General features: G+C 42.1%; 1 protein-coding gene across 1 annotated transcript in view; it reads left to right on the forward strand.

Annotated features, from left to right (window-relative positions):
* Positions 1-25455, forward strand: part of DPT (dermatopontin) — a 32080-nt gene extending 6625 nt beyond the window's left edge. The window contains exons 2-4 of the mRNA XM_053606899.1: positions 6518-6643; positions 19930-20037; positions 24357-25455. Of these exons, the coding sequence (XP_053462874.1) occupies positions 6518-6643; positions 19930-20037; positions 24357-24423 (301 nt within the window). The 3' untranslated portion in view covers positions 24424-25455. The remainder of the gene's footprint in view (positions 1-6517; positions 6644-19929; positions 20038-24356) is intronic.
* The last annotated feature ends 912 nt before the right edge of the window (positions 25456-26367 follow it).

Here is a 26367-nt window from a genome sequence, read left to right on the forward strand (position 1 = left end):
TAACCTGTGTTACTTTATGTATAAAATGGTGATGGTGGTGAGAATTTGATTACTTGAGCCCATTTCATAGAATTGTTTTGATGATTAAAACAGTTAAGGTGTGGGCAGTGCTAAGCATAAGGCCTGGCGCATGGGAGGTCCTTGATAAAGGTTGTTTGTCATCACTTATTCATCACTACTCTGTGGAAACTGAGACTTCTGGAGGTAAATATCATACAGATGGTAAATTACAAAGGAGGAGATTAAAATCCAAACTGTTAGATTCCAGAACCTCTGATACGTATAATTTTGCTTTTGGAATATATAATTCATTTACAGTCTATAAATGTTACATGTATGTTGTGAATGTATTGAATACTTGTCACATTTTAATAGACACTGAGATAAGAGATGTGCGATCTCTTGGCTAAAAAATGTTGCAATAGCTGTCGTTCATGAACACACAACCAACGTGCCCTGATGCCCACACAGCTCACACAATCCCTGCTTGGCCTGGAATTGCTCTCAAGATATACTTACATCTCACAGGATAATCTGGATCTTCTCAGAGGCCTTTGGCGTAATCTCTTCTGCCTACATTATTCCAAAATGAGTAGCCCAAGAAGGAAGGGAGAGAGGAGATGGGGGGTGGGGAGGATGGTTGGAGGGAGGATGGTGGGACCACACCTACGGTGCATCTTACAAGGGTACATGTGAAATTTACTAAATGTAGAATATAAATGTCTTAACACAGTAACTAAGAAAATGCCATGAAGGTTATGTTAACCAATTTGATGGAAGTATTTCAAACTGTATATAAAACCAGCACATTGTACCCCATAATTGCATGAATGTACACAGCTATGATTTAATAAAAATGTTTTTAAAAAATGAGTAAAGAATTTGCATTTTGTAGAAGTGCTTTCCTTCTGTCCTGTGCTAGGTTTTTCTATCTAGAGAGGCTGTTCGGCAAGTCACGTCTGCCTCATCTTAAAGCTTTGCGGAGAGAATACCAGACTCACAACCTAGGAATGAAGAAAACAGCAGAATGTGACACAGATGCAGGCAGGAAGACAGCAGATCGCATGCACCTCAGCACTATTTAGAGACCATTCCTATCCCCACCACTGCGGCAGGAGGATTCCAGATCACGTTAGCACCTAGCATAGAGTAGGTTCTAATGAGTATTTGTTGAAAGACTTAATGAAGATTCTAAAATTCCATGGACCATGTTACACATGCTTGATAACAACTCAAAAATCATTCTGGGGGAATTAAATTAACAAAAGTCAATGCTTTATTATAAAAGAATGAAATTATTTCGGTACAGTGTTAAGTCCTCATCCATCTTTGGGGAAGGGAAATGAACTTGGGGGAGTTAAGAAACTATGCCACACAGAGTTAGCCACCGGTCTAGACCATGAGCAAAACTTCTCTTGGCTCATCTCTGCGGTGGAGTTGGAGACTGCATAATAGCTCTTGAAGCACACCTGTGTGTATGGAGCTGAGAAGAAAAAGACCAGCATAACCAACCCATCCATTATGTATTTAATGGAATTTTAAGAGCTCTTGACAGAAGAGGCACTGCCTCTCTTTACCCTATTCTACACCCAACTCAATCCCAACTCACTAAGAGTTTGGACTTTCCGTAAGTTTGGACAGAGACCAGCAGGGACTGCAAGGAGAAACTGAAACTTCATAGAGTTCACAAACAAAACCAGATGCTCACACACCTTCCAATTTTGGCTTCCGTCCTTCTGCCCATCCAACAGCTTTGGACTTGATGAAGAATAAAAACAACAACAGGGAGAACGCCTGGCTGGAGTATTGATCAGAGCTGAAGGAAAATCTCAGAGATTTATGTGCTCCCTAAGAGTCTTTGAAGCTTTGGCTTCAAATCTCAGTTGGGCTTCCAGCTCTTCCAGTTACTATCTTGGCCAAGAGGTTTTCAGGACTACTTCACTGAGTCCACACATGTCCTCATGACTTAGGCCAGGCTCCACAAAGCATAGTAAGGTCAGGTGTCTGCTGATCCCTCAATAAGGGCTCTACTTCCACCCCACCCTCAACCACATCCTGTTTCTTCTGTGTTTTGCCATTGCAGACACAGGAAAAGGTTTTCTGTATTTGCTTTCAGGGTGATGACCCTGAGAGAAATCATTTTCCAAAGTCTACTTTCTCAGAGAAGATTCATAAATGTTGTTGTTAGAGGAGGGATAACTGCCTTGTGATTTTCTTTCTGGAAAGTTTCTAGTGTCAGGGGGAGCAGGGCTAAGAGTGCTCCAGTTTGTGAAACTAAAATTGAGCCTCAGCCTTCAAAGAGATGATAAGAAAAAAGTATGTCTTCTCAGGTAGAAAGGAGAGAGTCTCTCAAGCAGGGTACTGGTGCCCTCATGTTCTAAGGAAATGTTTCCATGGTGTCTGTTCTGATGCCTCAGCTTGGGTCATGTCACACAGTTCGCCAGGAAACTCACCATCCATGGACCATTCAGGAATGACAACCTGGTGCTGTGAAGTGAGTCAGAGCCTCAGCCATGGTTTTTTACCACTAACTATCTCTTTTTAACTTGAGTTTGAGTGATTTTAGCAATGCAGGTCTTTCTAGCTTCCTCAATACCAACCCATTCAGAGGCTGCTTCTCTGCTCACCTGCCTGGCTCCTCCCACTGTGGGCCATGATTAAGTGAGTCTTATTAAATAAGAAGCTTCTTAAAAAGATAGTTAAAAATGAGATAAACAGAGAAGAGGAATGTTCAAAAGTGTATTCATTTTGCACTCTCCTCAGGGGGCGGCAATGTTCCAAGGGAGAAGGGGGAAGTAGGAAGATGGATCACTGACCCAAGTTCCACAAAAACTACATGGTGGGAGTTTCAGGGCCCTTCACAGATTTGAGAGATGGGTTCTTTAAAAGTTAATTCTGCCTCTGCTAATGAGAGTTTGGGGGGCCAGGCACTTGCTCATGTTTTCTTCCATTAAACATTTGCTGGACAACAGTGTCAGGCAGTGCAGGGAATACAAAATGAAGATTAAGTGATTCTTTTTCCCTCAAGGATTTTACCTCTTACCAGGAGTGCTAAGACAAAATAAACTACCTGTGCTACAACGTGGGTTGCTATGACAGCCAACCTCAGTGAGCTTTGTTTTGGGGAGATGACAGGTCAGGGAGTGCATGTGAATCACCCAGCCTTTCACTTACTGGAGGCAGGAGAGCCAAGGGGCAGCTCTCACAAAGTGTGCTCACAATTGCCATGTAGACTTAATGAAAGTGTAAGGATGACAATAAGGAATTAGACCACACCTATGGAGCACATTGCAAGTGCAGGTTGGATCTATCCTGTGTAGAACACAAATGTCCTAATGCTATAACTGGGTAAATGAGGTGAAAGCTATGTTGATTAGTATGATGTAAGCACTCCAATTTATACAAATAATCAACACATTGAAAATGGCATAAATGTATTTATGATCTATGTACAAAAGACTTAATAAAAAAATGAAAAAAGACTATTATAGGAATTTTATATGTGTTATCCTGTTTAGTCCTCACAATAAGTTTAATAATAAGTATATGCTATTCCCATTGTATAAATGAAGAAACTGAGGCCCTTAGAGGGTAGGAAGCCTGCCCAAGATGACACAGCTAAGAGCAGCGGAGCACCCATCCAGCAGCATAGTCCCTACTCTTAACCACTCTGCTGTCTGCTTCCCACAGTAGAAAAGCATACCCCTATAAAGATCCAGTTCTAGAAGGAATGATTTCATACTATCAAACTCCCAAGCAGGTTCACTCTACCAAAATGGGAAGGCGATCAAATCACAGCTGGAAGGAGAGAGTTATGCTTGGTTATCTAACTTTCATTGTATGTTCTTAGGCTCCGAGCCTGTAGGGCCCAAATAATCTTCACAGAGTGGCATTATCTGAGGTGGTGTATGTGAAAGTGACACACACATTTCCCATATGGGGGGCAGTGGGGCCAGCTGCTGGCCAAGAGCTGGCAGAGAATTCGTGGAACTTGGATGCCTTCAGAACTGGTACTCCATGAAACAGGTCAGCTTATCTTCCCACATTTATTTTTACTTAGGGAAACTTACCACCAGTGTACAAGACAAACCAAAACAGTGGAACAACAGCTCCAGGGAAACCACAGCCCTGCTCAGTGCTGAAAGAACTCCCATTTAGAGGAAGAAGGAATTTTAGTGATGGTGAGAGGGGAAGACACAGAGGGTACTAGCTTGCTGGTCCTTCTCTCTTTGGACCTGTATAAGCATTGCTTGTTGCTCTTAGAACTTCATACTAAAATTACCTCTCACCCACAATACTAGACATTGAGATATAATAGATCACTGTGGAAGATCGGCTCCCAAAGCCACCTTTCCACCATTCTATGACCCTAGTTCATTCTAGTTCTGTGTCTTCCTGAAATGTGCCAGGCATTTACAAAGTGGTAATACTCCTGATGAGAAGCAAACAAAGGTAAAGCAAAGAAGTTAGATCATCAAGGGCCAGAGGCCTCAATTTACATCTTAATTTGTACTATGCATCTCCTATAGCTGAGTTATAAGCCCTGAGAATAGAGAATTCAAGCTAATTTGGATAGTTGACTGAATCCAAGCCCACCGCTCAGTCCTTCTATCAACACAATAGCAAAGCAAGTGGTGCGGAAGAGTAGTGTAGTTGCTGAATAAATAAATACTTGCATATTTGCCAAATACATGCATGAATGAATAAATGAATAATAACTGGCTAAAAAGGATGAATGACTTCCAACCCAAGACATGAAGTGTATTTAATATCTCATTTTGTCAGATCCACAAGTTCATCTTCAGCCATGGAAAAGAATAAATGAAATCCAGTTGCTGATGGTATTATAGTTTGTGTATTAGCGAGTTCTCTTTTACCAGTTAGAAAGGTACTTGTTCTTATTTTATTCATTATATTTTCTAAACACTTACCTTTACTTGGAAAACAGAGTGTGTTCCTGTAGCGGCCAGGCTGAGTCACACAGACAACTGCTTTCTCTTCCCACTTATGACAGGGGCAGAGTCAAAGGCTGGGGCAGATTGGAACTGCAAAAAATAGAGATAGCTAAAGATCTATTCTGGAAGAGCCTCTAAAGATCTCATTCCACATAAGGTGAGAACCCACTGTGTCAGGTAGAAAACAGCATCCTCATCATCAAAGCAAAATACGGCAAGCCTGAAGGGACATGGGACCCTGGGCTTTGGGGCGGGAATGGGAGAACGTAGCACAAGACATGGAATACAAGAAGAAACAATTGTGCTGTTCTAAAGTAACGCTTAGGAATGAGCTGTGCAAACTGGCAACAGCAAAGGTCGGATGAAAGAGTAAAAGTTCTTTCTAGTTTGTGAACTAGAGTGGAGAAATTATTGTATTTGAAGAGTTCAGGTAAGACAGGAAAGGGACCCTGAAAGGGAGTAGAGGAGTTTGAGTGGCCTGTAGCAAATCTATAAGAAGTGCTGCCATGGTTGGGACCCTCCATCAGCAGTGGGAATGGAATGTTGAGAAAAACACACCCTGGTTTGTGGGGAGCTTAGGGCTGGATTCCTGGATAAGTAGTGAGAATCGGTGATGTGTTCCCAGCTTTCCCATTGGATTGCCTGAACGGATCATGGTACCCATTGGGACTCTGCGTGCTGTGTAGGGGCAGAACAAATGGTCCTCCTTATGTTCCATGTCCAAGGGCTCTGCTTTTAAGCAGAAGAAATGTTTATTTGAAGTCTGCCAATGTCTTGTATTTCTCTTCATCTTCTTTTTTTTAATTTTATTTTTATTTTGTATTAAGTCATAAACACAGAGATCACGTATACATTGATGCCTTTATGGGGTACAATGTGCTGATTTTATATACAATTAGGAATGCTTACATCAAACTAGTTAATATAGCTTTCACCTCATTTACTTAATTATTGTGTTAAGACATTTATACTCTATACATAATAGATTTGACATGTACCCTTGCAATATGAACCATAGGAATGGTCCTACTGTTTACCCTCCCTCCATCGAATCTGCCCCCTCCCCTCCATTTCCCTTTTCTTCCCTCCTTTATCTTGGGCTATAGTTGTGATTTATCTTTCTTATGAAAGTGTGAGTAGTTATAAATTGGTTTTATAATTCATCTATTTATTTTTAATTCAAGTAAAAATGAATGACATGATCTTTCATTTGAAATGTCATGAAGAATACCATCCTGTGTTTGTAAAATTTTACATGTAAAATTCTATATGCATCCATTCATTCATTCCTCCATCTAACTGTGTATCCATGGAGGTAAGTGAGGAGCAGGGTTCCCCAAACTTCCTTCAGTAGAAAGGTACTGAACCGTTTGGATTTCAATGGTGAGCATATGACATCTTTACAAATATAACAGAGACTTAATAATTTGCATAAAAATGGAATAATTTGTTAAGCGTTCAGTTCAGTGAAAGAATGTGAAACTGGCAGGAGGAGCCTTGGAAAAGGATCTGTTTATGTGTCATCGTCCCCAGGTTCCCAGGAGCTGTTCTCTTGTCCTCAGGTACCAGACGTGCTCCAACAATGGACTGGTGGCAGGGTTCCAGAGCCGCTACTTCGAGTCAGTGCTGGACCGGGAGTGGCAATTTTACTGCTGTCGCTACAGCAAGAGGTGCCCATATTCCTGCTGGTGAGTCTGGTGGCTGAACCCCATCGCTTGAGATTCCTGGGCTGGCGCGGAGCCTTAGGGAGTGACCTGGTCCACGTTTCTGGCTTCAGATAAGCCTGAGCTGTCACAGACAAGGCTGGAAGGCAGCAGCTAACCTACAGAAGAGAATGAGGAAACAGATGAGTTGTAAGAATGCTCACACTGAGAAGGCCCTTACACATTACCCAACCCAAAGCTCTCGTATTCTTTTGGCAAAAAAAGGAAACAAAACAATTAAGCGGGCAGTGAGTGATCAGCCCAAAGTCACCCCGCTATTTCAGGGAAGGCCAAGTCTTGAGCTGGGACCTGCGACTCCTCTCCCAGCTCTTTTCCTCTTCCTTCTCCCCTGCTACCTTCTCATCACATCCACAGCTGGCCCTATTCAGGAATCTATCTCCCTACCATCTCTCTTTGAGAGAAACGAATCCTGTCATGAGTCAGTATATATTAATACACAGAAAAAAAAAAAAAGATGTTGCTGTTTCCTGGATCGATTTGAAATTCCAGCTAGTAATAATTTGTTTCTTTCCCTCTCCCACGGTTGATGCCAAATATCTCCTGACCTAACCTGCCAGTTGGCTAAGAGAATGTGTATATACTATTTATTTACTTTGATAACTTACACTGAGCGTTGATAACACAACTTGTCCCAGGTTTTTTTGGTCTGTAAACCAACCAGGTGTTTCTGGGTTGGGCAGAGGAATCCAGAAGTCTCACTGGAAGGCTGGCTCAGGCACGTGACTTGTCTCTGTACAGTGGGGCTTGGAAGGACAGCCTGGGGGTTATGCTTACTCTCTGAAATTAGTGTTACTGCACAGATGCCCAAGTGTGGCATGACGTCTCTAGGGACAGACAGCTCCAAAAGCTTATCAGTTTTCTTTGGAAAAAAGAAGTCAGACATTATCTATAGCTGTGTGAGGGAGTAGGGACTTTCTTCTCAGCTCTTTAAAACTGTTCCCATAATCTTGGGGGTGGGACACAAGTATAACAGGGACTTGATCTAACAAATGCAATCAGTGCAACCTAATTCCTTGTACCCTCAATGAACCCCAAACAATAAATAAATATTAAAAAGAACAAAAAACCCTGCTTCCATAAGGCAGATCTTACTGTGCCCTGGCGAGTGAATAGGCCGGGCTAGGGTTCATAAAAAGATCTCCCATGATGAGGAAGATGGAAGGGACACTGGTATAGTCAACAAGAGGCAAGAAACTTGAGTTCCAGCCTCTGTGCTGGCCCCGCCTCACCTCCCTCTGCTCCTCTCCTCCTCTTCTGTCCCCTCCCTGCTGTCACTGTGCTGGCTCTAAGGAGTCACTTTATTTACTTCTCTGCAGAAACTGAAGTACATCACTTCAGTGATGGCCACCTTTTCTGAGTGAGTCTCCGAGGTTTTATAAATCTGACAAAAACACTAGACTTCATCATCACAGGGGAACTGTACTTAAACTTGTTTATACAAAAGTTTGCAGGGAATTTCACAAGTCCCTACACTCCCCAAAGGCTATTCACCGACACACTGCCAAGAACCCCTGGATCACAAGTTGAAACTCCCAGGAGTAGATCTTTGAGTTTCTCTTAACTCCAAAGGCACATTTGCAAAAGTCAATCAGATGCCAGAACTGTTTTCAAAGAGAAGATGAAGGTTCCAAGGAAGAGTGAACCCCCAGGGAAGGGGAGAGTAGGTAGGCACCTGCCTGCTGTGACTTGGGCTTGTCCCAGGCTTCCCTTCCCAGTCTGCTAACAGAAGGGCTTTTCCTACAAAGAAACCAGTCTCTCATTTTTTTTAAAGCCATTAAAAGCCAGTTAAAATGTAAATAAGTCAACTGAAAGAGCTAGTACTTGGTGAATCCATTTGCCACCTTAGCAAGACATTCCCTGCATCAGGCTCTGAAGGAACGCATGGGGCTGGGGTGTAGAGGAGTGTGTTCAGGGGCGGGAGAGGGAGTGGGCGCAAGTGGAGACAGCTTGAGAGGACCACAGCAGGCAGGGTGGGGAGGCTGGGCCCCCTGCAGGTGTTTGGCCTGTCCCCTGGCCCTTAGATGCCTCCGCTACAGTACTTGTGCTTCATTAGACTACCTGTGTACTGTTGTCCCACTCGCCCAGGACTGTGAGCATCTGGAGGATACAAAACTCATTCCCCTTTGGACCCCTGTCACTGGCATAGTGCTCAGAGCATAGCTGTCTTCTCAATAGCTGTTGCATGAATGCTCAAATGAGTGATTCTGGAGGGTGTGCAGAATAAAAGAAAATGCTCCAGAAAACATAATTTTCTTACTAAAAAAATGTTTTTAGGGGCAGTACCTGTGGCTCAAAGGAGTAGGGTGCCAGCCCCATATGCCAGAGGTGGCAGCCCCTACCAAACCCAGCCCCTACCAAATACTGCAAAAAAAAAAAAAAAAAAAATTGTTTTTAATCTCTCTCCACCAGCCTCACCCCTCTGCCTCTAAGCTATATCCACGCAGAGATCTTTGTACTGGTAAATGTCAAGCAATTTAAATAATGCTAGGCACACAGCAGGCACGCACTAACATTTGTTGGGTGAATGAATAACTTCAGCCGACTTCCCAACTTCCCGGTTCAGTTGTAAAGATGAAATAAGATAACACAGGCCTGGCAGGACCACTGGCTGATCACACAGAGCTGGCCCATCTAGAAGCTGAGTCCCCTTCACCCTCTTAGCTGCAGGACAAACTCAGTCTAGTCTCCTCACGAACTAACTGGCCTTTCAAAGGCAGACTCTGCCCAAGGTCAACCCATCATGGGTCAGATAGCCTTGTAGGCAGCAGAACTTGAAACTGGAGTTTGTTACACTGAGGAATAAGACACAGGCAATCTCTTGGGGGTGCACTGAATCATTCTTCCCACTAAAGGAGGAGTGAAGAGGACAGCTATGTTCTTTATTACAGCCAGGCCAGGGGGCTCTGGAGGACAGCCTCCCACGTCTGCGGCTGTGCCAGGTCATGGCTGGCCACCAGACTTCTGTTTGTCTTTTCTCCAAACAGGGAAAGGACAGGGAGTGGGCTTAGGGCCTAAGACTTTAGGGGACAAGGCAGGCAAGAAACTGAGGCTCATGGGTTTTAGAAAAGTTGTCAAACAGCAGAGATAGGGGTAGAATAAAAGGGAAAACATCTAAATCTTGCATATACCCTGGATTTCTGTGATCCATGTCAACACTCAGAGCATCACTGCTTGAAGCCTATCCTGTTTACTTGGATGCCAAGGGCTGAAAAAGACAGAATATTTGTGTCTCAAGTTCCACTGCTGTTCCAATGATGTCCCAGCCGTCCAGTGGTCACACAGGAGCTGGTTCCAGGCTACTTCCCCACAAATGCTGAATATCCTCACACTCACATACTTCAAAAATGACTTCTCAAGTTCCCTTTGATGCAGCTCACCAACCTAAGATGCTAAGAATTCAATGATAATGGTAATCTCCAGATAGGAATAATGTCCCAAGGTTAAAGATTGACAAGTAAAGATCAGCAAATTTTCTTGAGTTGCTGGAGACATCCGGGCTCTAGTAGCAAAATTTACCCCAAGTCTTGGTCTGCAATGGTCTCCCCACACCCACTGGCACTTCCACCCACATGCTCCTCACCCCTCTTCACCCCATCCCACCATTCAGACACAGTGCAGCGGTCAGTGGAACCAAGTAGGGCAAGGGAAGAAAACTACTCAGAAAGACATGGCAAGTTGACTTTGAAGCAAGTCTTGCTGAAGTATACTGGCTCTATGTCCGAGAGAGTGCTGAGAGCTACAGTGGTTATCAGAAGAAATGCTACTTTTTCAAAGAAAACCTTGGGGAAGCAGCAAAATGAGATTGCAGTATGCATCAGGGCACACGATGTATGAATCACTATCCCACTGTGTGTCTAGACATTTTAGTAGCATCTCTAAATTGCCTGAGTCATGACATAATATTATATGTCTTTCTACCTTGAACAAAGTTTTTAGAGCAGTGTTTTTCGATCTTTTTTATCTCTTGGCACACTTGAATCTGTAGTTAAACTTCCACAGTGCACTTAAACTATGTTCATAAAAAAAAGAGAGAGCAAAAAACACATATATACTTACTGTGCTTTGAACTTCTTTTGAAAATTATTTACTTAATGATCTTTAAAATTTTTCACAACACACCTGAGATCCACTCACAGCTCACCAGTTGAAAAGTCACTGTTCTTAGAGTGTCAAGTAGGTCTTATTTCTTTAGCCGCTTAAGCCTGGCACAGAGCAGATGCTTAATAAATTTGTCGAATCAGTAACTGAGTATTGAAGGCCCCTAGGAACAGTAATGATGGTGAACACTGACGTGGATGTGATGAAGTTTTACAGTGGACAAAGACTTTCTTCATGGCTTGCTCTATTTTATTCACTTCTTTTAACAGCCCTGCAGAGTGAAGTGAGAACTGTTTTCCCACACCTTCCCACAGTGAAATGCTGATAACCCTCCTTCAAAACCTTCCCTTGCTTCACCTTAAGTAGCTTGAATTACCTTCTGAGAAGCTGGACGTTTGTGGGTGGGGACCACAGTCCTCCCTTCCCACTTTGAAAGCTGTTCTGCAATACGGAGCCTGACTCTGTTTTGAACTAGCTGAGTGATCACCTAGCATCTCTGTGCTTAAGAGTGTTTAGGGATTCAGAAATACGACCACTCTCGACTGGAAAAATCAAATCTTCTAGCCAATTCCCCAAGGACTGTGGGATTTATTTGTTTGGTGGAAACCAAGGTGCAGCTTTGATTTCATTTTGTGCAGTTTCTTGTTGCAGATTACAGCATCCCTGAACTCTGGCAAGAAAACAAATTCCTGATAGATGTGGACATGTCTGTTACAAAATAGTCCCCACTGGATGGGATGAATATATAAATTTGACACATGTTTATTTGTATGTGAGGGTTTGAGTTCTTGATCTAGTGGTCCGCAAACCACAAACACATGTCACTGAAGTAGCCGCAACTCTTCAGAGACTGTTTGTAATAATTCCCTCCACTCCAAACAGCTCACAGATGCACGCTGCACACAAGTCTCCTGTCCACACACAGACTACGTGTCCCAGGCGGAGCTAATGGTTTTGAGTTGAGCAACTACAACAGGACCTCCATGGTGACCACCTCCCTACACTGACCACCTCCTTAAGTTGACCTAATTTCCATGGTCCACACATGCACCACATGTATGTATCAGTACAGCAGGCCTCGTTTCTGATGTTGACTACCTCTGTATGTTGACCAGTTGGTGACAGTCCCTTGGGTGGTTCCGTGATCTTTCCTTTTCTAAATAATTGTTCTGTAGATCCATGGCCTTTCATTAGCTTCAGTAGATAACATGAATATATTTGGACCAGAAACATAAAGAATCGACTTAGATGACTTTTCTGTTATCTTCCACCCTAAGATTCTATGATGCTCAGACTTTGCCCTCTTCACTGCCTACCTCCCACTCCTGTGCTCCAATCATAAGCCTGAGAGTGGTTTTTCTTCATTTTTGGTTAGCTCTAGTTAACAACAACAACAGTATTAGTTAGTGAGAACTTTCTTTTCCTCTCACCAAACACCCAGACAAAGCTAATCTTTAACTCCTGTTCTCATTTTTCAGATTTTAATGCAAAGTGGGGAGTGCTAGCATGACTACTTCCCATAATGTTGTGTCAGGGGCAGGAACAAGCTCACGGGGCCCTGCGTTGCCCGAGTCTGTCCCGTGCCACCCCTGCATGGATGGCCTCCTGCAGCACAGCGCCCAGAGGTCTGGCAAGATGGGCAGCTTCTCTCTGAGCAAACTGGAAACCATTGTTATACTAGGACTGCATGTTACATTTTAAAACCCTTCCCAATCCAATTTTTCTGCCACCCACATACTCTCCAATGCTTATTTATTTGGGCGGGAATGAGATTGGTGGATTACTTGTCATCATCCTACAGTGTTAAAAGGGAAAAACATAAATAAGAACTCACTTGATGATTTTATTATCTCTTTCAGGCTATCTACAATAATGAAAGTGTTTTCATTTATTTTTGTTTATAATTTTTTTGAGTGTGACACTTCATGAAGCAGTCTCCAGGATGAAGGCCAGACTTCCTCTTGCCTGTCTCACAGTAGAAAACGGTTTCTCTCCTTCCAGCTTTCTCATTTATTCTGCTGTGAACCATGTAATCCTTGGTTGATTTTTTTTTTTTTTTTTTTTGCAGTTTTTGGCTGGGGCTGGGTTTGAACCCACCACCTCCAGCATATGGGACCAGTGCCCTACTCCTTTGAGCCACAGGCACCGCCCTGATTTTTTTTTTTCATTTTGCGTTATAAAATGCATCTGTCATTTCTTCAGGTGTCAGAAGATGACAGTCTTCCCCTCTTTCTTGCATTTCTGTTCCTCACATTGTTCACAAGCTGAATGATGAGATTTCTCCTCTAAGAAAGGTGTGTCTGCGCCTTCTCCCCACTCTCCTCATCTAATGAGTAAAGGATGAAGCAGTTCATAACTGCAACATCCATCAGCCAAGCCAGGAGAATAATTTTTTCCACCATTGGTAGGACCTCCTTGTAAATCAGTACTGATCAGCTCTGTCCACTCTTTCCATAACAGCAGCTGTGACTCCCTTTACGTAATCCTAAAATAACTGTCGGGTTTTCAAATTGAACAGGCTGTTTCTTCCTATAACCAGTGATCAACACTGTTTGAGGGCCAAAGAATGTGCTCAGCATTGTCACTACCTCTTGTCACAGAATGAGAGGCACATAAAAAGAGAAAGAAATGCATTGGATATCTTCTGATATCACAGTGGAAGGAATGACTCATTCCTTATGGAAAATCATTATGTCAGATGAGGTCTGACAGGATTGGTCTTGCATTGGCTTTAGATGCTTCTGTGATCAACCAACAACCATTGCCTTGTATTACATGACACAGAAATCCCTCCTTTTGGCAAAGAGCAGCCCCTCTGAACTTCAGCAAAATCAATCATGCTTTTCATCAACTGGAGTGGCTGTTGTAATTACTGTGCCCTATTTATATGTAATTTACACATTTATGGCAGGTCTTCCATATCTGCAGTTTCCTCATCTGAGAGTTCAACCAATGATGGGTAGAAAATATTTTGGGAAAAAAACACAACAATAAAAAAATACAATATGCCAAGTGATTACATAACATGTACATTGTATGAGTAATCTAGAAGTGTTTTAAAACATACGAGAGGATATGTGCAAGTCATCGGCAAATACTACGCCATTTTTTATAAGGAACTTGAACGTCTGCAGACTTGGGTATTCCTGGAACCAATACTTTATGGAAACTATTGGACAACTATATTTATTACCTGCATAAGGGGGATTCCTTCCTCCCTGTGCTAAAAACTTCAAAAGCAGAAATTTCAACAACGTGGCTGGTTGTCTGACTATTAGTTAACCCAAGACCAGACTATACTAACTACCTAAAACAAAAGTACACCACTCAATTCCAGACAAGATCTGTTGCTTCATTCAATCTAATCTGCTTTCCTCTATTGGATTCTACAGGCAATCATTCAGTCCTTCATTCATTAATTCATTTAATCAGTCACTCAGTCGGTGATACAAATGAATGTAAGTACACAATTCATAGATTTCAGTTCTTGATGATGATGAAATTTGTTTCTTGACACCTGCTACCCACTCATTTAATATTCAAACACAGAAGTTATGTTACTATTACACAGGTGAGGAGCTGTGACTTCCTTTAAAGTTCCAAACATATCTGCATTCCCCAAATCCCATGCTCTTTCCACAGGACTGAGCTGTCTCTCTGTCTAGGTGAGAAAATAAGACTTGAATGGGTGAAGCATTAGATAGCAGTACGGTAGCACCCAGCAGCTAAAACAGAGAAGAAAGCTAGTTGGTGAGGAGATCCAAAGGTGGCGTCATCCCACAGCCATGCAGGCAGAGGGTGATCATCAAGTAACAGAGCTGGTGAAAGCCAACAGGAGTCAAACCCTAGGCTTGGATTGGAGACTCAGTTCCAAGAGAACAATTTGAAAAATCTCCAGGGACTTTCCTCTTCTAATTTAAGCCACAGATATCCTTGAAACTTTTGTGGTGTTGTGGTACATATCTGAAGTGTTTGAAATATAAACCCCCAAATGGCACAAGAAGACAGTTGGCATGAGTATTTGGCATTCTTTCTCACACCCCCAAAAGCCCCAGGACTCAGGCCCTCTATGCAGAGAAGGGCACTTGGGTGATTACAGAGGTCCCGCTTGGGCATTCCCCAGCTTGTGGGGGAAGACACCAGGGTGTCCGTCATAACTGCATTGGGAAGTTATTTTTCTGTCTTTGCAAAACTAACGCAAACAGGGTTTTTTTTTCTTTTTTTTAATTTTTATTAAATCATAGCTGTGTACATTAATATGATCATGGGGCACCATACACTTGGTTCATAGATCGTTTGACACATTTTCATCACACTAGTTAACATAGCTTTCATAGCATTTTCTTAGTTATTTTGCTGAGACCTTTACATTCCACATTTACTAGGATTCACATATACCCTTGTAAGATGCACCGCAGGTGTAATCCCATTAATCCCCCTCCCTCTACCTACCTCCCCCCTCCCTCCCCTCCCTTTCCCCCTTCTCCCTATTCTTAGGTTGTAACTGGGTTATAGCTTTCATGTGAAGGTCCTACATTAGTTTCATAATAAGGGTGAGTACATTGGGTACTTTTTCTTCCGTTCTTGAGACACTTTACTAAGATGCAGAACCTGTTAACAATGTCAGGACATTGGCCAAGTAATCTAATCTGAAATATTCTCATTTCTTGTAGTTTACCTAGGAAAGCATTATGCAAAGAGAATGGTCATGAACAGACTGGGTTAATTTAAGAAACATCTCGACCATTTGTCAGTAAGAAAGGAATATCATCTTTTTGGCTAAATATGGAATGTAAGACAACCTCAATACATCAAGTCTGCAAATGCTGAGTCTCTGCCTGCTGCCCATTTCTGAACTAGATCATTGAAGGCATAGTCTATGCCATGTGCCAACTAGCCCTCAAAAGGCTCTCTGTATTTGCCATTGCAGTAAAATAAGATGTTAAACAGCCTTCTCTTATTTTAATCAAAACCTAAATATGTAGTGCTGACATGTAATAGTATGTCAGAATAGGATGTCTCTAGAATAAGGTGTTAATTGGGTAGAAAAAATGAGAGTAAAGCAGAATTAGGTATAGAACCACCAGAAGCTTCTCTAAGATGTTGTCTGAGCATGGGCTGAGCTCTAAAGAATGATGTGGAAGACATTCAAATTTTATTCTTATTTGGAAAAAGCTAAAATATGGCTTCCTCAGGGACTCCACTTTGCTCTGTTAACGTCTAAGTGCTCGAGTTTTCCTCCAGTTTTTATGGTACAGTCTGTGGCTTATGCTTTTTCTGGTGCCTCCACAAAGTGAGATAAGGTGACACTTGATGACTTGGGGCCATGAGCCAAAGCTGCATTTGTCCTTGAGCACACCAGCAGGAGCAAAAGCCCTGAAAATGATCCTCCAAGAGGATGCCAAATAATCCAGTTGTCCTAATTGCCTGCAAGTGAGACCGAGACGTAACAAACAGATCTTGGTGCTATGGAGTCTGACTGTGTCCAACTGCTTAGTGATTAATAAGGCCTAGCAGAGGTGGGTTTTCACAGAATCTTATACTGAGTCACTTCAGTTGAGAAATGAGTCAAACCTTCTCATTTAACTATTAAAAACCTAGTCAGTTCTCAGTCAAACCTCCAACAAGAAGTAAAATTGACCACCTTACGTAACTAAATTGTATCCCCTTTTGAAAATGGATGCAATAGCATGGATCTGGGCTCAGCTCTGTGACATCTGTCAGGAGCAGCTCAGTCTGGGCTACTGTATTGGTCAGTAAACCTTCCCTGAGTCTAATTGGATCCTCTGATCATTACAGTGCTTTAAGAATCTTGGATGAGCAAACAGTATATCAATCTTATAAGTCTCTTTAGTTTAAACTGGTTTTCTTCAGATTATAACTAAGATTTTTTTTTCCATTACATTCAATCTCAGTTGACCCAAGAAGCTGCTCAAGTGGCTTTATGTCATCAACTTTTTACTTAGCTTTGCAACAACTCTCTCTCTCTTCTTGACAGCAGAAAGGGTTTTGTGATGGGAGAAATTGTAACCCAATGGTCATTCATCCAAAAGTGACAGGAGGAATGAGCCAGCGCATGCACACACATACATACAGAGGAGTTTTTTGAAAGGGGATTATAAAATCCTTCTAGAAACACTTTAAAAACCTCATTACAGGGCAGCGCCTGTGGCTCAGAGGAGTAGGGTGCCGGCCCCATGTACCAGAGGTGGCGGGTTCAAACCCAGCCCAGGCCAAAAACAAACAAACAAAAAAACTCATTTCAAGGAATTGAATAAACGTGCCTTCCTGACCTGCCCTCCCCTTCTTCTTTCCAAGCTGAAGGCTGTTTGAGCAATCCAATTGGTCTAAGAATGTGTGGCAATGCTCAGTATGAAGGGTGCTTTGCCAAAAAGCTGCTTGAAGTGACCCAGTAATTCACAAGGAAGCTGGAACTACACTAAACTTCCCCCACCTGGCCTCAGAAAGCCCAGAGCCGCAGCTTATGGAGCCCTGATTACTCTCTTTCCTCTTTTAGTTTCCTGAGAAGTCCCTATGCCCCTAGCTCAATGGGTTTACTTCTGAAAGTTCAAATTATTGTTTTCTCTCTGACTAGCTGTTACTGGGGCTGTCATTTATTAAGACATTTTGTGTGATTGCATGTATGAGTGTGTATGTGAGAGTGTGTGTGTGTGAGTGTGTGTGTGAGTGCATGTGTGAGTGTATGTGAGAGTGTGTGTGTGTGAGTGTGTGTCAGAATGCATGTGTGAGTGTGTGTGTGAGGGGGTATGTCATCAAGACTTAAATGCAGCCCCATCTATCTGGTTCTCAAATACAATGAATTCTGGGCCCAAATGACACAGTAATTTTCACTATGGATAGTGTTTGGGTGGTTGACTCTCTACCAGTAATTGGAGCCATTTCTCTCTCCGTATTTTTAGTTTCCCAAAGTAGGGGAGATTTCCATCAAGATCCAACCTCTTTCCCTATACCCCTTAATTCAGAGTTCTGTAAGAAAGTTTCTCAAGGCTCTATAACTTAATCTCATGGTTTATAACAAAAATAAAAAAAAAAAAAACTACAACAATCAAAATCAAACAAAACCAAACTTGGCTTGGACCAAGATGAAAATTAAAACCTGGGCATGTACTTTCCTGCTCCAGGACATTCTAGAAATTTACCAAACAGCAGTCCTCCACAAAAAGGCTTCCCAGACAATGTGTCCAGTTGAGTAGGTAGCCTCTGTCTGGTAACTACCAAAAATAAAGCAATAGTTAAAGAAAGCATTAGATAACCTTTTCCTTCTCTGAAGCTCAAAAATTCTTAAATTTTTTTTGCAAACGTTTCTTTCCCACTTTATTCCAAATGTATTTGACTATCCAAGCATTCTGAAGGCAGACAAGACTAGTCAATAAAAACTTAAAAAGTAAAAATGTAGCCTGAATATTTCCAAACAGTTTGGGAGATAGGATTTAGCCTAATGTAATAGTGCTATATAAGATTCTGCCTTAGCAGAAATAAAAACATTTGGTACCCTCCATTCCACTCAATCTCTTGTGATCCTAATTTGTGTTATTCATTTCCTCGTCACATTTCTCTTTCCTCCAGTAAACTTCATTAGTACATTTCTTATTAAAATCCTCATGGACCACGAATAAGTGGGATTCAAATGAGGCCCTATTGGGTCCATTTATGAGACATTTACCTAACCTTTTTATTAGAAAGAGGAAGTCCCGCTTCTGCATCTCTTTAGCAGCACAAAATAGGTTTCTAAAATATCAGAGCCTATTTCACCTCAAAAAAAACATTAAGCAAAAATGCATACATGCAGCATGCTCAAGGTTAAGCTTGGCATCCTGATAGAGCATAATAATGTCTTAAGACAAGGTAAGTTAGGGCCAGGCCAAGTGAATAATGTGGGAAAAGGAATGGTCATGAGCCAAGTGGTCTAACCACAGATCTTTCTGCATGTAAGAACTGAGATCCTTTGAGGGGACCTTCCTATTTATTAATCAACCTTTTCAAGATTTCATGACAATCTTAAGAGAAAGATCATCCGTCTGCAGAGGGGGAAGATCTTTCTAACATCAATATACAATGACCTGGTAAATCCAGATCAGGCAAAATTACGGGCACTCACTAACTGGTTGTTTCCAGAGACACCTTAGGGTGCAAGTAAAGACTTGGATGACCTATTTGGTGATGAAAGGACTATTTCAATCCAGAAGATCTCTAGTGGCAAAGCTCTGTGAACACTGGGAAATTCTAGATTTCTCCTAGGGTAGACCACAGTGCATTTACTCACATGGAGACCCAGGATTGATTCACTCTTTGGAGAGACAGAATAAAAAGGAGGAGAAGAAACAAAATATCTCCTAATGATTCGACACCTGCCATGTATCAGTATGTCACACATGTTTTTATTACTTCCAAGGACAAACCTGTAGATAGCTTTTATTCTTCTGTACATCAGGAAACTGAGATTAAGTGACTCTCCACTATTTATTAATTCTTCAAGTATTTATTATGTATCAAGAACTATTTTAGGTACCAGTAAACAATGGAAAACAAGGCAAAAACTCTACATTTTAATTTAATATTTTTAGGCACTTTAAAAATTGTGACTCACCAGAAGAAGTATTTATTAAACTAATGCACAGTATGTACAGTTTATAAATACATACACATATATATTGTATTTAAAACAAGATAAATTATACACATAAATTATCCTTATTGCATGTATTACACACTCTGATATTTTCCTTTCTATTTTTTATGTTTCCTTTATAAAACCTGATCATAACCAGTTAAACTGATTTTACGATTTACTTATGAGTCATAATGCAAGGTTTGAAAACATTTTCTTAGTTGAGTTGAATGAAATGGGACTAATATTGATATTAGTCAATATCAAGAACTCCAATGTTATTTTCAAAACTCCAAAGCCTGGGGAGTTATCTACATCCTTTTAGGGAAGATTCTCATCTTTGGAAGGAGAGCTATCTGTCTCTTCACAGCCTGGAATGCTTAGGTAGAGGCCACATAACTTCAGTTTGGAGATGTTCAAACTCCATCTCTTCTTCGTAGCATGTCTTCTATTTGCTTCCAGAAATGACAATGTATTTTATTATTTTCTTTTCTAAATTTTTCCCTTTGTTCTCCCCACATAGGCTGACAACAGAATATCCAGGCCACTATGGTGAGGAAATGGACATGGTTTCCTATAATTATGATTACTATATGCGAGGAGCAACAACCACTTTCTCTGCAGTGGAAAGGTGAGAGGGGCAACCCCTTCCCCACAGGCTAGGAGTTAGAGGAGGTAGGGACTAACACTGCCCAAGGATTCTATCTGCCAGAGTTTTGATCTGAGATTTTCCCTATTTTAGTTTCCTTCTTGGTCAAGGATTAACTGAGAGTCTGGCTGGTCAACAGGAAGCAATGGGAAGTAAGCTGTTCCCATGAAGTCACCACATGAAACAGCTCACCCTTGGATATAAAGACAAATTCAAGCCTGCCCCAGAACAGAGAGTCCCAGACTTGGTATTTCTTGATGTCCTAAAATCTCCCCTCACTTAATATCACAGAGCACCTTTCCTCACCAAACATCAGGAGGAGAGGGCAAATGTGTTTGGAGGACTATGCACTATCAAAGTAGACCCTCTTCCATTCCAAATTCCATGCTTCTAAGGACCCCCACTTTGCATTGTAAAAAGGGAGACAAGGGGAGGAGACTGGACAGAAGGGACACACAAAATCTACTCACTCAGTTTGGGCAACTATAAAACGATACTTTAGATTGGGTAATTTATGAATAATAGAAATTTACCATTCACAGTTCTAGAAGCTGGAAAGTCCAAGATCCAGGTGCCAATAAACTAAGTATCTAACGAGGATTTGTTGTTCTTTCAGACAGGGCACTTTCCTGTGAGGTCCTCACATGGCAGAAGGGGCAAGCCTCCCTTTGACCTCTTTTACAAGGGCACTAACCCCATGCACAAGGACAGAGCCCTCATAACTTTACTACTTCCCAAAAGGCCCCACCTCTTAACACCATCACATTGGGTATTAGGTTCCAACACGTAAATTTTGGGGGAACATCAACATTCAGATGATAACATTTACAAACCATATTTAGAAATGAAAGAAGAAGAAGACTACCTCTATAAAAACCTGAAAAAAAATTAATGAAAGAAGAGAATTTAAATAACATAAAGAAAAAAAGCACAGAATTAACTTTTTTCCTCACCTTTCTCTCATAATCGGCTTCCCAACCCTATCTCAACTACAGCAAACTAAACCAAAACAATAAAAAGAAAACAAGAATTCTTCCCCCTGTTACTATAGATAGACATGTGGGTAAATTCAGGTGTTAAAGGTTGATCTGACCTATTTTTGGTCAGGTGGTAATCACTTTACACAGAAATAAATTCCCAAAAACTTAGCAATAAATTATTTGCAAACCAAATAAAACTTATGTTAACTCATTAGATAATGTTATACGATGAATTTAAGTGTAATGAGTCTCACTATGTCACCGTCAGTAGAGTACCGTGGCATCATGGCTCACAGCAAACTCAAACTCTTGTGCTCAAATGATTCTCTTGCCTCAGCCTCCCAAGTAGCTGGGACTACAGGCACCTGCCAATTTAATGTCCTGCTATTTTTAGAGATGGGGGTCTTGCTCTTGCTTAGGCTGGTCTTGAACTCCTGAGCTCAAGTGATCTACCCACCTCAAGCTCCCAGGCATGAGGATTACAGGCATGAGCCATGTGCCTGGCATAAATTTGCATCTTACTTAACTGACATTAACTTATTTAATGTGGTCTAAAATGTAAAAAAAAAAAAAAAAACAACCATGAAGTAGGCTGTTGGAAAGGCATGATGAATGTACAAAAGTTCTTATGTTTATGCATAAGAGAACTCCTCAGCTCTCAGATGTTACTTATTTTTGTTTTAGACACATGTTTAACTGGCTTAGTTAGGAATGAAACTCATTTCACCAGTGAGAAGAAATCATTGAGTGACATGACACAACCCAACAAATGTATTTAAGAAAAAGAAAGAAAAAAACCATGAACTCAAAGAACATGGAAACCTGGTGTCAGTTAGCAGAAGTGTGTAACCCAAAGTGCAAAACTGAGTTACAGTATCACAGAGGACTCGATATTCCTAATGATAACTCCAGTTCAACAAGAAAGTAAGTTCTCTATTCCCTGTTTAAGAAGGCTGAAAAGAATGCAACAAAGAAAGAGTGACATCAAAGCTTATTATGAAATAAATATACTTTGAACAGTTAAAATGCCTAATTCCTATTGGCTTGGGTTATGGGGACTACCCAGTATCATGAAAACTGAGATATTATCTCATTGCATTGGTTGAAAATTAATATCTTCCCCAAAATAAAGTAAAATAAAATAAAATAGATACATACTCATGTAATTTTTCTGCTATCACTACAAATCAGTGGCTTAAAGATCCACAACCTGAGTTTCTTCACTTCTGCTAAAGACTTGAGGCCCCCACTTTGGAGAAGTATTGTCACTCCCTTCTGTATGCAGGTCACTCTGGTTTCCTCCCGGAATGGAGTTTCTCAACCTGCATGCTGTTGACATCTGGGGGCGGATAACTCTTTGCTGTAGGGGTCTATTCTGTACATTCTAGATGGTTAGCCTACCCATGGTACTAGATGCCACTAGTACCCCACCACCAGTTGTGACAACCCAAAACACTTACAGTCATTGACAAATATCTCCTGGGGAGTGTACCTGCACCTAGTTAAAAAACCACTATCCTGGAGGGAAACCAGAGATTGAGCCTCGCTGAATCCCTTGGACCTCATAAGACCAAGTCTAAATTTTGCTTAGTATCAACTAACAGCCTCTTAAAAGAATAGTATGAGCGCCTGGCCATAAGATCTTGTTTATCTGGGGGTTTTGGTACACAGATAGATAAGAACTGGCTACAGTAATTAAATGCACTTGGTAAACCTGCATGCTACCAGTTTACCAATCTCCATCTAAAACAGTGTTTTTCATTTTTTTTTATCTTATAGCACCCTTAAGCCTGTAGTTAAACATCAGTGGCACACTTTAATTATGGTGACAAAAAAAAAAAAAAACAGTAAAAAAAGTATACTCACTATGCTTTGAACTTCTTTTGAAAGTAATTTAATTAATGATCTTTAAAATTTTTTGTGTCATACTTAAGATCCCCACACAGCACACCAGTTGAAAATTGCTGATTTAAAACAAGCTGTGTCCTCTGCTGACTATTACAGGAACAAATACCTAGAGTTGATCGCCTAGGTCTCAAAGACTTATGTTTGGGGACTGTACTCCCAAGGGCTCTAAACAAACAACCTAGCACACCAAACTCAGAGCTAGAAATCTGCCAGAGGCCTTTGGAGCGGAGCGTACCTCCCAGAACCGACAGCAGCCAGGCTCACTCTATAGTTCAGGAGCTGGGTGGAGGCCGTGTCGGTCGTGGTGTTAGGACACACTGAGCTGGAAAGGGCCTCGCAGATAGAAAAGGGAGAATGACGATGCTAAGGTTCCACTGTGTTTTGGAAGGATTAGCATGATCAAGCATGGAAAGTCTCTTAATTGTTGCCCTTAATCAGGACTGTGTGAAGGGGATGGCAGAAATGACCTCTGCTGGGGTTAAGGGTACCTAGCCATGGTGACAGTGTGGCATAAAAGAAAGACCAAGATTCAAGTCCAACCAACCTGGGATCTGAAATTGTCATCTGCTACCTGCCACTTGGATTATCTTAAAACGAGTCACTTATTTCTCCTTCTTCACCTAAACACTGAATTGCTGTGAGGATTATAAGAGAAAACACATAGAACATTTAGTACCATGCCAGGTATATTAGAGGTGCTCAGAAAATAGTAGCCACAATTTTCATTATCATCATTAAAAGATATTAGGCCACAGGAGAGCCACACAATGAGCGCACTCTGTACATCTGTTGTTAAATGGATGCACAAAGAATGTTAACTCGCCCTGAAGTAAAGTACATCCCTTAACAAAATTCCACATCATGTTTTTCAAAATTGAGCAATTTTATGTACTCTCAGACCCATCGCAACCATAAGTCAGCAGTTCAATTTCTGTTATGCCAGAGTGGTAGACCTTTTCTTTATCACTTTAAGGGGCTTTCCAGATTTTTTTCTTCATTTCTCCATGATGAGTACTCACTAAAGGAAAGAATCAATAAGAAAATAGATGGACATTTTAAAAGAAGATTCTTTACAATAAAATGGAGATGGCATTAAATAAATGCTTTTATTCCAAGCTGGTAACCTGTAAATTCTTGAGGCATCTCGGGGCAGCCGGGGTGAGCTGACCACCAGTGATGAAGGGAGCCTCCGCACAGCCAGCAACCTACTTAGTCCTGTTCGAGGGGTAGCCTGGCCCAACAGATTTGTGTGTTCTCTGGAGACTTCACAGAGATGTCTCCTAAGAGCAAAGTGAGGTTACATTTCAATTCAGTCCCTAGATCTTCCAAAAGTTCATTGCTTTTTCCCGGCAGGGATTGTTCTGTGGGTATCTTTTCTCACTGACATTAGTTTTCTGACTCTCCCCCTCACAGGGATCGCCAGTGGAAGTTCATAATGTGCCGGATGACTGATTACAACTGTGAATTTGCAAGTGTTTAGATTTGCCGCATGCCAAATCTGGGTGGAGAGATAAGGGCCAGGAGGGCCTGAGGGCGTCCACACATGTTAGCATGGGTTGGAATGCCTGTGGCTGTTTCTGCTGCTCTCTTTCCTTCTCCCTGAGCCAGTAGCTGCAGCACCAGCTTCCTGGCCCTTTCTGACTCGTATCACACTTATAATGAAATCCACAAGTAAACCATGCTTCTCACTTTGAACACATTCCCTAGCAACTGTTTTATATGACAGGCAATGGCTTCTTTGCACGCCGCAGATATCTTGTGCCTGCTTACAGCCTGGCTCCTGGGCGCCCCCTGCAGCCTGGCTACTGCTTTGACTGCAAAATGAGCTGCAAACTCAACACAGGAAGACAGCGGTGGGGCTGGAGAGGAAGGGCAACAAAGGGTCCCCACAGCTAAGTCTGGATGACATACAGGGCCTCCACTAAACGCAGGCCTTCTGTCCTGCGAAGGCAGTCTTCCACTCTCCTGCTCCACACGAGCCATGCGTGCTGAGAAGTCCAAGTGCACAGCTCTCCACTCCGAGAGTGAGGGGCCTGGAGGTGAAAAGGGGAAGAGGGTGGTAAAAGTGGAAGAGGAATGTTAGCATGCTCGGTAATGACAATGAACGCAGGGGCCAGGAGAACCTGGGAGCGTCAGTCTCAAGGAAGATGAAAAAAAGGAGGAGAGCAGGTCAGAGAATGGGACTCATATCATAAAGTTGGAGGTGGAGGGGATGAGAGTGGCCAGATTGCTTTGGGAAATGGAAATTGAGTCACTGACACCTAGAAGTCAGCCCAGGAGTCCTAGGAAGGCCGACCTGAGCCCTGGAGCCAGGGGCAGCTGCGGGCAAACTCCTCTGTAATGGTCCTGACTTTCTGGGTGGGAAAGGCTGCCCTGGGGACCCACTTCCCTTCTATGTGTAGCTAAGAGGTGTCTTCTGCAGAAGTGTCACCTTCTTTCCTCCTCCTGTGGAATCTCTGTCCCCAGCTCTTTGTACTCATTTTCACAAAAGTAATAAAAATATTAACATTCACTATGCTGCAGACATGTAGGGACAGATTTGTTCTCTATCCTTCCCCTTTGCAATGATCCAGCCATCCATTTGGAAAGTGTGGCTTAGCATTATGAATTGTGCCAAGCAGCGTGCAAGGTGCCAGGAACACAATGATGACAATGACAGAGTGTGGCTGGGGCATCAGATCATTAAAACAGAGTGCTGAGTGCTGAACTTAAGGATTGAACAATGGATGGAGCCATATGTCTTTGCTTCTGAGTCCAGCCTGGGTTTCCCCTGTGTCCGTCAACCTCTCCTCGCCCCAACCTGTCAAATGCATCTTTAACCACAGGAAGCCCCTATTTCCTTTATCCACACAGTTTGCCTTTTCTTTTCTGTTCTGAGCTGCTCTTCCCTCATCCTCTCCCCCAAGGTACCCAGTAGGGAACCACAGGGGCCATCTGCCTCATCATACACCCCACCTGGGTGGTCAGGATGATGACTCTCAGCTGCCGGGTACCGCACTTCCTGCTGCAAGATCCCCGCACAGCGATGGGGAAGGGTGTCCTTCTCTGTCTTAATTCTGAAATAATTTTCATATTATGGTTTTATTTTATTTCCTTTATTTCATTGCTTCTGCCTCTCTATCAATTTTAATTTACAATAAGAAGCTTCCTGGTGTTATTTTTCACAAAGTGAGCCATTAATATTTCAGAAATTGCAGCACTGGCTCAGGATGGCGATCAGAAAATGGCCTTGGTGGTGTGTGTGGAGCACAGCTGGAAGGCAGATAAACCTTGGCATCCAGGAGAAAACAGGGGCTGGGGAGAGGAGACGGGATGGGAGAGAGGGCCGCAGTGGGGAGGAGCCTCCAGGAAACTGCAAGAGAACAGGAGCCAAGGGGAAAACTCCTGTAAGACAATTCAAGAAGAAGTACTTGTGTCAAATAGA

Source organism: Nycticebus coucang, chromosome 10 (assembly GCF_027406575.1).
Source record: "Nycticebus coucang isolate mNycCou1 chromosome 10, mNycCou1.pri, whole genome shotgun sequence".
Taxonomy (NCBI): domain Eukaryota; kingdom Metazoa; phylum Chordata; class Mammalia; order Primates; family Lorisidae; genus Nycticebus; species Nycticebus coucang.